Source organism: Molossus molossus, unplaced genomic scaffold, assembly GCF_014108415.1.
Source record: "Molossus molossus isolate mMolMol1 unplaced genomic scaffold, mMolMol1.p scaffold_m16_p_11, whole genome shotgun sequence".
Classification (NCBI taxonomy): Eukaryota; Metazoa; Chordata; class Mammalia; order Chiroptera; family Molossidae; genus Molossus; species Molossus molossus.
In genome coordinates, this window is record NW_023425346.1 from 24,714,342 (window position 1) to 24,726,925 (window position 12,584).

Here is a 12,584-nt window from a genome sequence, read left to right on the forward strand (position 1 = left end):
ATACCTCACTGTAATCATATATTATACTTCTCTAACATGAAATGGAGATTAAATTTATTTTAAAATATATTTTATCAGAAAATAATCTGATATTTTATTAAATAATTAGGACAGAAGATTTTCTGATTTTGCTGAGTCCATAATATAATTTGCTAATTTCTCCAAATTCAAAGCCAATCATTTATTCTCAATAAAATTGAGTGACTGAGAAATAATAGCAGGTTTTTTAAAATTGTGAGCATATATGAATGGAAAATATCTTCCTGAAAGAAAAACAAAACAGGTGACTGAGTTCGTGCAGTATTTCTTGGTGGTGTGTGGTTAGGATTAAATTGTGCTGCTAAAAAACATGATGGTTCAGCCCAGCCGGTGTGGCTCAGTGGTTGTGCATTGATCCCATGCACCAAGAGGCCACTGGTTCAATTCCCAGTCATGGCACATGCCTGGGTTGTGGGTGCGATCTCCAGTAGGGGGCGTGCAGGAGGCAGCCAGTTGATGGTTATCTCTCACATCGATGTTCCTATCTTTCTCTCTCTCTCTCTCTCTAAAAAGCAATAAAAATATATTAAAAAACAAAAAACAAAAAATGATGGTTCAGCTGAGATGAGACATAACATAGACTGGAAGTCAAAAGATGGTTTAAATTTCCACTTTCTTCAGGCTTCAGTGTGTAACCTATGTCTTCATCTACAAATCAAATTTTGATACCTGCACTTCACTGAGTGGATTCAACTTCCTTACATAGGATATTGTCTCTTTTGGTTTGGCAACACCTCTGACCTTACTCAGTTTTCCACAAAGAACTTAGCATGATTATTTGATTCAAAATCCCTCCTGAAGACGATTTAGGCTTCCAAGGTCTCCATCTCAACCTCTAACACAGAGCATTGTGGGCAGCTTCCAGGATGCAGAACAATGTTTTTGCTACAGCAGAATGAGTTTATCTAGCTGAGATCTTTTACTCATCTGCACAATAAAAAAGCTGAACTAAATGATCTTTTAATTTTCTTCCAGTTTCCTAAATTTATCTATGAAGTAAAATTTTTATGCCAGACAAGTATATTATTTGGGTAACTGAAGAAATGTTCTGTATGGGAATGTCCACAGTTATTCCAACAACCAAGTTCCAGAATCCAATTTATCAAGAAATGTGGGAGGAAAAATAAAATAGAAAGAAAAGAGACAGACAGACTTATTGTAATTTGAATGTAATGGCCCAGGTCCCTTTTAGTGCTCTTTGGGAAATTTCTAAGTGTTCTGTAATAAGTAGAAAAATCTTTCTTTTCCCATTTTAAAGGATATTGAGTATACAATTGAGAACAAGGTGGTAATTATTTGGAAATCATGTAAATGTTAATTCATAGAAAATTAGAAAAAAATAAAAAAGAAGTAAAAAAGAAGAGCAAACTCAACAGCTGGAAAAGCAGGTATCTGGCCCTGGCCAGTTTGGCTCAGTGGTTATAGTGTTGGCCTGTGGACTAAAGGGTTTCAGGTTTGATTCCAGGTCAAAGGTATGTACCTGGGTTGCAGGTAGACTTATCTCTCTGGTAGATGTATTTCTCTCTCATCAATGTTTCTCTCTCTCTCTCTCTCTCTCTCTCTCTCTTTCTCTCTCTCTCTTCCTCCCTCCTTTCCTCCCTTCTAGTCTATCTAAAAATAAATGGAAAAATATCTTTAGGTGAAAGTTAACAGAAAAAAAAAAGCAGATATTTGAATAATCTGGATGTAGGAATAAAGAGTAGACATCCTTATTTCAAACTCCAACTGAGTAATTCTAGGCAAGTATTTTAACTTAAACTTTATTGTGAAGATTAAATGGAATAACAAATGTAAACTGCCTGGCAATTAATGAGTCACCAACATATGTTAACTCCCCCCGCCAATAGTATCACTAATGGAACCTACTCAGTAACACTTACTGTTAAATAATAGATACAAAAAATGGAAACTTTTCTATCTTTCTGAAATATACTATCTTTTGGGCAAAGAGACGTAAACAAAATAATAATAATAATAGAAGATAAGGAGACATTCTGTCTATTTTATTTTATTAAATCTTGGGCTAAAATTGCAAATATTTTTGAATAAATGAAATAAATTACATGTATTAAGAAAATCTACATGGCTAAATCAGTGCACTTCAGTCTTGTGCATCGTCATGAACATAAACTCCAGCATTTGCAGGTAACATGAGTAAACAGATAAAGTTACAAGACAAATGAAACAAGGGGTAAATTCTGTGAGTAAAAATAAAATTTTTTGGTCAAGAGATAGACTCTTACTGAGCATTCACTGTGCATCTAATATTGTACTTGACTAAGAAACTATAAAGATAAGATAAAGTTATTCTGGTTCCCTTCTCAAGTTTTGGAACAAGGAAGTAGTGAGGTGAAAACATAAATGAATGAATAATGAATGGATGAGGACAGAGCACAACAGCAAAGTGGAAATTTCCAAAGCAGAAGCAGTGTAGACAGTAAGAGCAGAAGAATGGGAGCGTGTGTGAGTGTGCATATTAACACCGGTACACATTTAGCTGCCTAATGGACTTAGGAACTCATTAAAATTACTCATCCTAAATCAAAATTGAAGGCTGATACATACTTAATTTTAAATTTGCATCTCGTTTGTATTCACAATATAAATAAGAGATCTCATGTGTTCCAGAATCACCCAATTCATGGGCTTAGTGCAGCAGGCAGTAAACAATCCCTTTTAGACAGCCTACCAACAGGCATTAAAGACAATGACCATAAATCTTTTTTTCCTCAAAGCAAAAAGAAATCCAATTCTTTGAGGGACATTTATGTTATGTTTAAAATAAATTACAAAATTGAGGCAAAATCTGTTCTAGAGGAGACCTGCCCCTTTCTCCGTTGACTCTGTGCTGAGACTAGTTGGTACACATTTTTACAACACTTTCAGAATGAAATTCCCCAGTGGGAAGAACTGTCTAATGATACTGAAAAACGTTCATATGTTTACTTCAGAAATGCTTATTCTTCGGGTGAAATATGGTTGACACAGTTCCCAAATAGTATAGGAATAAAAGTTTCATAATTCAAATGAATTACATTGTCAACAATGAGATCAGATTAATTCTATGTAATTGTATTTCATAGATCTGATGTGTCCAGACTTTGTGTTTGCTTGTTTGTTTGTTTACTATTTCAGTCAGAGAGCTAAAAGACTTATAAGAAAAAACTAAACTCTCATTTTACCTTTATTCTTGATGTCCCTACATGTAAAATCTTTTTTTTTTTCTTCACAAAATCTTTCAATACTTAGATAAACGAGCAGTACTGAGGCTGTAGCAGCAGTTCCCACATGTCAACATTTTGAGGGCCCAGCCTCAATTACTTTTCCACTTGAAAAAATCTATTTACCCAGTAGGTTTTTAAATGGGTCACTACAGAAATATGTACCAATCAAAGGGTTCACAACCAAAAGAAACCAGAGCATTAATGAGAAACAGTCATTTAAACCAGGGAAGAAATCAATGTCCTATCGATTGTCTTTCTATCCTCCTGCTGCTTGTACTGTGTGTGCACACACAAAAATAATTATGACAATGCAGCACTTTTTAAAGACGCTGCGTGTGTGTGCGGGTGCGTGTTTCTGCCTAGTGAGGGAGCTTGGAAGTGAGAGGAAAGAGCACGACAGCATTAAGAGAGAAAGATGAGTATACGGTCATCTAGGAGGGAACTTTTTCATTAATTAATCATATTGATCATGTAAAAAGTGATGAGCATTATAGAAATTCTTTTTTTTTGAAAGTAGTTTCAGAGGGAAAATGAATTAAACGTAAGTTCTGAAATTTCTGAAATGGAGATTATATGTAGAATGTTTCATTTCCTGGTTTCTCCTGCTACTTTACCATTGAAAGTTAATTCAATAGTATTTTGCCCGACTGGTGTGGCCCAGTGGTTGAGCGTTGACCCATGCACCAAGAGTTTGCCAGTTTGACTCCTGGTCAGGGCACATGCCCAGGTTGTGGGCTTGATCCCCAGTGCGGGGCATGCAGCAGGAGGCGGCCAATCGATGTTCTCTCTCATTGATGTTTCTATCTCTCTTCCTCTCCCTTCCTCTCTCTTAAAAATCAATAAATAAAAAATACTAAAAAATAAATAAAAGAGTATTTCTACCCTTTGAAAACAGTGTGAGTTGAGAAAAACTACACCATATGTTCTGCTTACCCAGGCAGCATAAAGCAAAGTGCTCAGCAGTTACGTGGTGGATTTGACCAGTTTTGACAGCCAGTCTTGAAACTTAAGCCAGAATGCCCTGCTCTTTCTGCCCCTGCAGGTTTGGGGGCTGAATTACATGACTAATTGCATCAGATTTCCATGTTACCTTGGCAATGGCCTCACGAACCCTGCAGGCACACAATGACTTTCTGATCAGCTTTAACACGTCTGTGTGCTGTAGTTATTTCGCAAATCCTATATCAGAATACACCGTCAAAATAATGATGGCTAAAAGTATTTAAATGCCTTATGAAATATTCTGGGTTATCTTGCACCAGTCATCCCAGATTGTTACTTTTCTTCAATTATGTAACTTGTAATTACCAAATATAGTATTTGATTTGAGAATCCCAGTACAATGTATAATCTGATAAATATAAATTAGTTCAGGAAGTTCTCCTTATCCTTCGCTTGAATCATGTCCAAGAATCATGGAGATTATCTGGATCATTTCCTTAGTGTATTACCATAATCCTATAAAAATGCATGGCGTTCACATCGACAGTATATCATTTACAGTGACATATTAGTGAAATTGAAGCGCTCTAAAGAGGAAGGCCATTAACATTAAATAGTCACTGATTCTATAATAATTCATACCCCCCAATTCTCTAAAGAGCCTCCAAGGGGGTGTGCCTTGCTCTGGATACTCATGAGGCTAAAGGAATCTCTCCAAAACTTCTTAATGTGCAATGAGAATTTTGACTTAGAGATAAACAGACATTGAAGAGACGGATGGGATTTTAATTCTGAGATGAAAGTAAATTAACTTTGGGGCAATTTGTCTTTTACGGCGTGTGATGGGGCGGTGCCAGCAGGCCACAGATGTATGTCTCACGAGGAGCCTTCAAAGACATCTGCGAGCTAGGGGAAATGCAGTTTATATTCTCAATGTAATTTAGCAATAACATGTCAACCACACCCTGGATGAATGCTTTAAATATCTAAAGAAAAAGAGAAAAAAGTGCGTTGTATACTTTTTCTTTTTTCATGCTAGATTAATGATGAGCAAAAGTTCTAGCTCATATATACTATTGAACCAACTAAATTGAGAGAGAAATGAGAATGAGGATGAGAAAAAGAGAAGGGAGAGAAAGAGAGAAAAGTAATCATGTCAGAGAAAATACTTGAGCAACTTTCTATTTTATAGGTTGTCAAATATTTACAAGACAGATCTATCGCCTTGGAGAACACTTTGAAATTAATTCATGTGATCACATAGTATACGGTTCCCCTAGTTCTACCATTTAAATAAATTACTTTATTGTTTGTCTGTTCGCATGCTAGAAAGTTAAAACTGAACAGGAACTGTGCTTTTTATCCTTTTATCTATCCTTTCAGTCCAAGCACAGTACCTGACACATAAAAGCCCTCAATAAATATTTGTGGAATGTATGAAAGCATGAATAACATTGTACTTAATACTGATTGTATGAATGTCTGACAGTCTAATAATTTTTTTGTTGTTATATTTCTAACATGGTTTCTAATTTATTAAATTTTCCTTATTGTTCATCACATTTCGCAAAGTAACTCATGCAAACAACAAGCTCCAGTTGCCCACGGATACGCTGAGAGCCACATCCTTCCTTCTCAGCTTGCTTCCCAGAAAGGCTGTCAGTTGGACTATCACCGTTTAATAGGGCATTATTTCAAACCTTGAGGAAACAAATTTGGTGTACAAAGAAAAGAAAAAAGTACGCTTGTCTTGTTTTCACTTTTTTTTCCTTTTGGGATTTGGGGTTTGGCCATTTAGCAGTTGGAGGGGGTTAAAGTGTAGAAAGTAAAGCATTTTATGCAAATTGGACGCCAAGACCACAGAAGAAGGTATGAAAGTATAAGGAGGCATTAAATTGAGAAACCAAGGAATGGGAAGAGCGAAAGTAAAGAGATAGCAAATTATTTTTCACAGTTTTATGTATGTATATATATATAAAATATTTTTTTCTGATGAGCAATGTATTTTTTATATCATATTGACTCTGAAATACTCCAATTAGTATATGACAACTTACAGTGAAATTTAATGGATTCACAACATTACTCACCTTCTTTGGTACAATTGATTTGGGTTTCATCACTGAAGTCTCCACAGTCATTGTCACCATCACAGGCCCAATGGCCTGGGATGCACCGGCCACTGGAACATCTGAACTGATTGAGGAAGCAGGAGTGGACACAGCCCACCTCATCACTCCCATCCCCACAGTCATCATCTGGAAAGAACACCGACATAGTGAACACCAATCCAGGCAGAGACGTTTTCTCACAAACAACTAACTGCTTTTGATTTCCGGGGTTTGCTTTTGTTACTGCAACAGGAATGACAAATCAGTGATCAGTGTTTCCCAGGAACAGTGGGCAAACTACTTTTGTATACTGCTTCACTTCTGATGTGACACAATTACTGAACCAGGAGGGAAAAAAAATCAGTTGTTGCATATTGAAGCTTCATTTCTACTTCACTTGGAACTGACTGACCACTGAATATATCCATGCAGCATGAAATCATTAAGAAGTGGGAGGACACGGGTAACTACAGGAATTTCATGAAATGATATAGCTAGTGACATAATTATTGCAGAAAATTATTATTTTGACTACAATATCCATGCACCAGAATTTATAACTGTATCTCCTATTCAATCCCTCACTCCCTATACTGTGATTCTTCCCCCACTGGCTCCTCAGTGTGCATTCATACTGGGAAAAGTATTGTACACTATCGTTAGCAATGATTTATATTCTTTATTAACAACTGTTGCAGAAGGGAAGGAAGAGGAACATAAAGTGAAAACAGATTCCATTGAAATCAGTGGCTGAGAATGCATCAATTTATATAGAATTCATTTATCTGTATTTGACATAATTTAGCATACTCATACAATTGAGTACAAGAAAAAAAACATCATTTGAATATCAAAAGCAAGGTGACAGCATTGAGACCACCTGGTAATCACACAATCATTTCTAAATGACTCCATCCTAGGTTACAGAGCATTTTTCCTACATACTTCGGGAAACCTAAATTATCCAGGTCATTTCCTCAACGGTCCCCTTTGTACTTCAGGTGTGTAGGTGTAGACTGTGCCCAGCATGATATCTGAAAACACATCTCTATCCTAGTCCCATGGGACAGACACGGAGCTCCATTATCCTTAATGCCAATCCTTGTCTCTGTACCAGCTCCTCTCACCACCTGTTCTAGCCACTGTGCTGGGCTCTGCAAGCCTGGCTGTGAACCGCCTGGGAGGAGGCGAAGCAGCAGACAGCCAGGCCCCCAGTGAAAGCAGAACGTGAGCATTTGTACTTGCCAGAGTCGCAGTGCCATTTGCTGCTGATGCACCTCCCACTTTTGCATATAAATTGGGTCAGTGGCTCACAAGTAGGAAATTCTGTGAAAGATAGAAAAACATCCAATAGGAAAGATGTTATTGACTGTGCTTGACTTAATTTGTATCTCATTTCGGAATTTAATCAGAGCCCCGCCGCTGTCTTCCACAAAAGGCACAGAAGAAACATGAAATAAACACTTATAGTGACAGTAACATCTTGAGGAGATAGAATACACATACTATTAATATCTTTTAAATGAGTACTTTGCAGTGGCTGAAAGCCAAGGAGAAAATCTGATGAAGGACTGTTTGAACTCATTATACGGCAAGTAAAATGAACAGATGTCAATTCTCTGCACCTAGGAACTCAGCCTCCTCTCCAGGAATACCCGCTGGATGAAGCTCTATGCTCTGGTGCTACAAAGTCATGTGTGTTACGGTTTAAAAGAAGAAAAGGCCTTTCCTGAATACAGAGAGCCAAACTAGGAAAATTGGCTCTAACTTTGCCTCTGAGGGATGTCAACAGCACAAGTTGAAAGTGAAAACAAAACAAAACAAAACAAAGGCAACTCAGTAAAATTAGTTTAGTTGTTATATAATTACAAAGGTTAAATTTCATGGTTACCAAAGGGATGCCTTGAGTATACATTTTAGAATAAATTTTAAAATTTGAACACCAAAAAATGTGATTAGGTCCTAAGTATGATTCAAAGACAGATGTAAGAAGCAGGCAATCACTGACAGGTAGAGGTATAAGACTATGTCAAAGGCTGTCGAAACAGCAACCCAACAAACGTTCTAACATTAAAAAGTACCTCAAAAGAAAAGTGAAAATGCCCAAGGCATGATTGAATCAATAATTCTAAGAGAGTTTTCTTTTGTTGCCTGACAAAATAATGACATTTATGTTTAAGTCTCAAGAATCAACATGAATATTTTCAAAGTATGTTTTATCCTTAAATAAGTGTATTTAATATTTAGAAGCTATGTCGTAGACACAAATCAGGGACCTTAAACAAAGTATCAATGCAAGTTGTGGTTCCAATGAGTATACAACTAAATACAGACTCTACATCTTTTTGCACCTATAACAGGTTAATACACATTTTTAAATATCTCTTCTGTAAACTTCAAAGCATATTAACCAACATCACATGCTTTACAAGAAAGAAAGAAACAAACAAAAAGCACTTCAGCATTTGGAAATTTCTGATATCTTGTGGATATTTCACTGGTTAGGAAATTTTCCATGTGACCTTTGAAAGTTTTTCCTATTTCTTAGATTCTAAATCTAAAAAAAGAGAGAGAAAAGCCCCCCAAAATGGGGATATTAGTTCCCAAAAGGTAAAAAACAAAAACAAACAAAAACCTACAAACTATATAAGATAATCTAAAATCCAGTATATATTTAATCTCTAAGAAAACGAGTCATGCTCCTTCTGCCCACAATGACCATGATACATATATATGTATAATGTAGATGTCTTCTTAAATAACTGCATTTCATTTCTGATTCATTTTTTACATAATAGTTATATAATTTCTCTCGGTAACCTTGTTATCTGAAATAGTTTATAGAACAAAAGGCAAATTATATAAATAAAAGCACTTGGGAGCTGGAAGGAGCTCAGGGCAAATCACTAAAAGGAACAAAGGTATTAATTGAAGGGATTGGTGTGAGGGAGAAAAGTGGCTTTTGTATCATCCCTGTTTCCTTATCTAAGCATTGTGACCTTGGGTAAATCTCGTAGCTTCTCTGGTCACAGATTCTTGGTTTGTAACATTATCTCTCAGTTCTTGCAAGTCCAAAACATTAAGAAGTCAGAAGAAACATCATTGAGAAATGCACAACACCTTGAAAGCGTTTGATGCAGCAAAAAAGCAGGGTTCACCACCTGAATAACTCCTGGGATTATCACAGCATTCCAATAAAACACAATAACTGAATTTCAGAAAAATAAAATAACTTGTAAGTAGAAGAAATGTTAAAATTACCTTTGGCTTTTCTCTGCTTAATAGTGTGGTCAAATGAGTCATATTATTTATAAAGCGTTCCATCAAAAAATTTAAATATAATATAGGGTCCCTCATTTTTCACTAATGTTGGACAACATTGTATCCATAATTCCTCCATATCCTATCACTAGTACCTGATGATGATAGAGAAATTATGTCTAATGACAATATACCTTTCCCCTAAAATTAAAACAAAAACAAAGTTTTTAAAATAAGTTTAGCATCATCCTTGTCCTTCTATGTTAGCTTTAATTTAAAAGTTGAAAATAGTATCTAAATATTTCAGTTTGTTTCTGGATACTTGTTCTAATATTATGAATTTATGAATTTTTGTACAGTATTTGACAAAGGCTTTAATCTGTTGTTTCTTGACTTTACATAAACATAATTTGACTTTGGATCGTCCATGGGACACAATTGCAGGACAATTGAGAAGACTGCCTGATTAATTCTGAAAAAGTGAAACATTATGAATCAAAGTGCCTTACATTTTATCACGTTACAATTACAGCAAGAAAACTGTATTTTATTTCTGTAGTTACTTCAACTTCATATAATATTAATTATGAATTAATGGACTGTTAAAAATATTCTATAGTTGCAGGTAGTATGCTCAATTTATCTATTATATCTTTCACTTCAAATCTATTGCCAGTTTATATGTATCCTGTTTTGTAAATTACAACAATTTTCTCTCTCTCAAGGGCAGTCATGGTCGGTATAGTGCTTATATTTATTCAGTATACAAAGTATAGAGGAATGTTTCCCAGTGAGGTAGTTTTCAGATCCAATTTCCTGTCTCGAGTCTTTTAAGTCCTAGGAATTGTCTTACTTCTTCCTCCTCTTTGACCACAAAATGGATATTTCTAAGTAACTTATTACTGTAGTCTGAAAATACAGTTGTCATAGGTTTGTTTGAGAGTATTAGTTTATATATATATATGGAAAATGTATAGAAGATTCAAGTTAAAATAAATTGCAAGGTAAGAACATTGTAGGGGTTCGGGGTTATAAAAGTGTTATCTTAACCTGAAAGAGACTATAATATATTACATATTATTATTTATTGAATATGTGGTACCACCTATATACATTACCTATATTCCAACCCACAGCTAACCCCATTTGCAGAAGTAAACAGGGCAACTTGCCTGAGGATACATTATGTAACCAGAAAGTGTCAGAGTGAAATCTGACTGATTCCAAAATACATTATTTTTTCACTATACCATGCTGATCATACTAAGGCCTTTAAAAAAAAAAAAAAAAAAAGATAGCGTAGAAACATTTTGGAGAAATTGAAGAATTTAATCCTTCTTTCTATGGTTTATGCCTCCCATTAAAGTCTAACTCTGATTTAATATATAATTAAATATAGATATGGAAAATAATGCATTTTAAAATTATACAGATTATAGGAATATATCCTTTGAGAAAATATAAATAGCATTTCTCAGTACTTATACTAGTTGTGGCTGGTAATATTTGGTACTTAAACAGGAGACACTTCAAAAAATCCAACAGAATAAATATATTTCAGAGAAAACCATAAGAGAACAGTGTGTCACAAATTGTCTTTATTTTTTTGCTCTTTCATTGTTGTTACATAAAACCTAATTTTATGTACCACATAAAATGCTGTATGAAAAGAACATAGGCTTTGTAAGTAGGCGAACTTGTGTTCAAATCCTGGTTTTATTACTAATTAATTTTGACCTTGGGCAGTAACTACTTTAAACTTTTATTCATTAAACATATTTTGAGAACTTCACACCAGATAGAGTTCTAAGTCTTAGAGATACAATACTGAGAATAAATAAATGAATAAACAGTATTAGGTCCTGGGAAAGCAATGTTCAACAATCATTTCTCAGAGTGTTTACAATCTGGTAGGCAAAAAAAACAAAAAAAACAAAACCAATTGTAATGTAACTAAACAAGTGACTTCAATAAATCTCTATAAATATTATGATATAGGAAGTATAAGGTGTTATTGCAAAAAACAAACAAACCCCAAAATACAAAAACAGAAGCGTCTAATCTAGATATTGTGCCCCAGAGGAAGTGACATGCAAGCTGATATAGGTGACACGTTCAAGTTAAATCAGATAAACAGGAGGGGAAGGAGTGTTTTTAGAATATCCCAGAAAGATGGCATTCCTGAAGGCTCAGAAGTCAGGGTCTATAAAATGTTTGAGAAACTGCAAGAATTTCAGAATGATCAAAATAAGGTGTGAGATAGAAGTGGTAAAATATTTAGAAATAATCACAAATATAACAAATAATCACTATTATATATTATATATAACAAAGCCTTGAAATTAAAAATAAATAAATATAAACAAACAAACAAACCACCCCAGAGGGTATGCAGAATGACACTAATAGAAGAGTTAGGGCCTGGTCAGTATGGCGCAGTGGACTGAGCATCAGTCCCATGGACCGAGAGGTCCTGGTTGGTTTCCTGGTCAGGGCACATGCCTGGGTTGCAGGCTTGATCCCCAGTAGGGGGCGTGCAGGAGGCAAGCTATGGATGTTCCTCACATCAATGTTTCTATCTCTCTCCCTTCTTCTCTCTCTCTAAAAAAATATACATATATTTATTATATATATAAAATATAATAAATATATATATATATATATATATATATATATATAGAGAGAGAGAGAGAGAGAGAGAGAGAGAGAGAGAAGAGTTAGGAAAAAATATTGAGCAGTTCTGGCAATATGGCAGACAAATGAGAAATGCTAGATAAAGTAATGTTTTTTACCCTTAAAATGAGTACATTATTCTCTGGCCGGTTTGGCTCAGGGGTTAGAGCGTTGGCCTGCGATCCAGAGAGACCCGTGTTCGGTTCCAGCTAAGGGCATGTACCTCGGTTGCAGTTTGTCCCCAGCCCTGGTTGGGTCATGTGGGTGGCAGCCATTTGATGTGTCCCTTTCACATCAATGTTTCTCTCTCTCCCTTCCTCTCTCTTCCTCCCAC

General features: G+C 35.4%; 1 protein-coding gene across 1 annotated transcript in view; it reads right to left on the reverse strand.

Moving 5' to 3' along the window:
* LRP1B (LDL receptor related protein 1B) overlaps positions 1 to 12,584 on the reverse strand; it is a 1,816,022-nt gene that overhangs the window by 694,484 nt on the left and 1,108,954 nt on the right. Inside the window, exons 19-20 of the mRNA XM_036254023.1 lie at positions 7,562 to 7,642; positions 6,296 to 6,463 (exon numbers count right to left, since the gene is read on the reverse strand). Coding sequence (XP_036109916.1) covers positions 6,296 to 6,463; positions 7,562 to 7,642 — 249 coding nt within the window. The remainder of the gene's footprint in view (positions 1 to 6,295; positions 6,464 to 7,561; positions 7,643 to 12,584) is intronic.